Source organism: Crocuta crocuta, unplaced genomic scaffold (genome assembly GCF_008692635.1).
Source record: "Crocuta crocuta isolate KB4526 unplaced genomic scaffold, BGI_CrCroc_1.0 scaffold1013, whole genome shotgun sequence".
NCBI classification, from domain to species: Eukaryota; Metazoa; Chordata; class Mammalia; order Carnivora; family Hyaenidae; genus Crocuta; species Crocuta crocuta.
This window is the reverse complement of record NW_027531297.1, coordinates 673,496-673,707: the sequence shown is the minus strand read 5'-3', so window position 1 is coordinate 673,707 and position 212 is coordinate 673,496. Positions and strand designations below refer to the sequence as shown.

The 212-nt window shown below is 71.7% G+C and overlaps 1 protein-coding gene across 1 annotated transcript in view; it reads left to right on the top strand.

Annotated features, from left to right (window-relative positions):
* Positions 1-212, top strand: part of SLC34A3 (solute carrier family 34 member 3) — a 4,510-nt gene that overhangs the window by 1,822 nt on the left and 2,476 nt on the right. Inside the window, exons 7-8 of the mRNA XM_077771536.1 lie at positions 10-19; positions 93-203. Coding sequence (XP_077627662.1) covers positions 10-19; positions 93-203 — 121 coding nt within the window. The remainder of the gene's footprint in view (positions 1-9; positions 20-92; positions 204-212) is intronic.

The window sequence follows — 212 nt, the reverse complement described above, 5'->3', positions numbered from 1 at the left end:
CGGCACCAGGGAGCTGATGGTGAGCTGCCTCTGACCCCTGACCTCTGACCTGCCGAGCCGCTCAGTCCCGCCGGCACCGAGCCGGTCCTGAGCCTGCCCTGCCTCGCCTCCCCAGGCCCCGGGGAACAGCAGCGACTGTGGAGCAGCTGACCTCGGCCCCTGCCCGGAGAGGAACGACACGGCTGCGGTGGAGCTGCTGCCCTGTGAGGTCC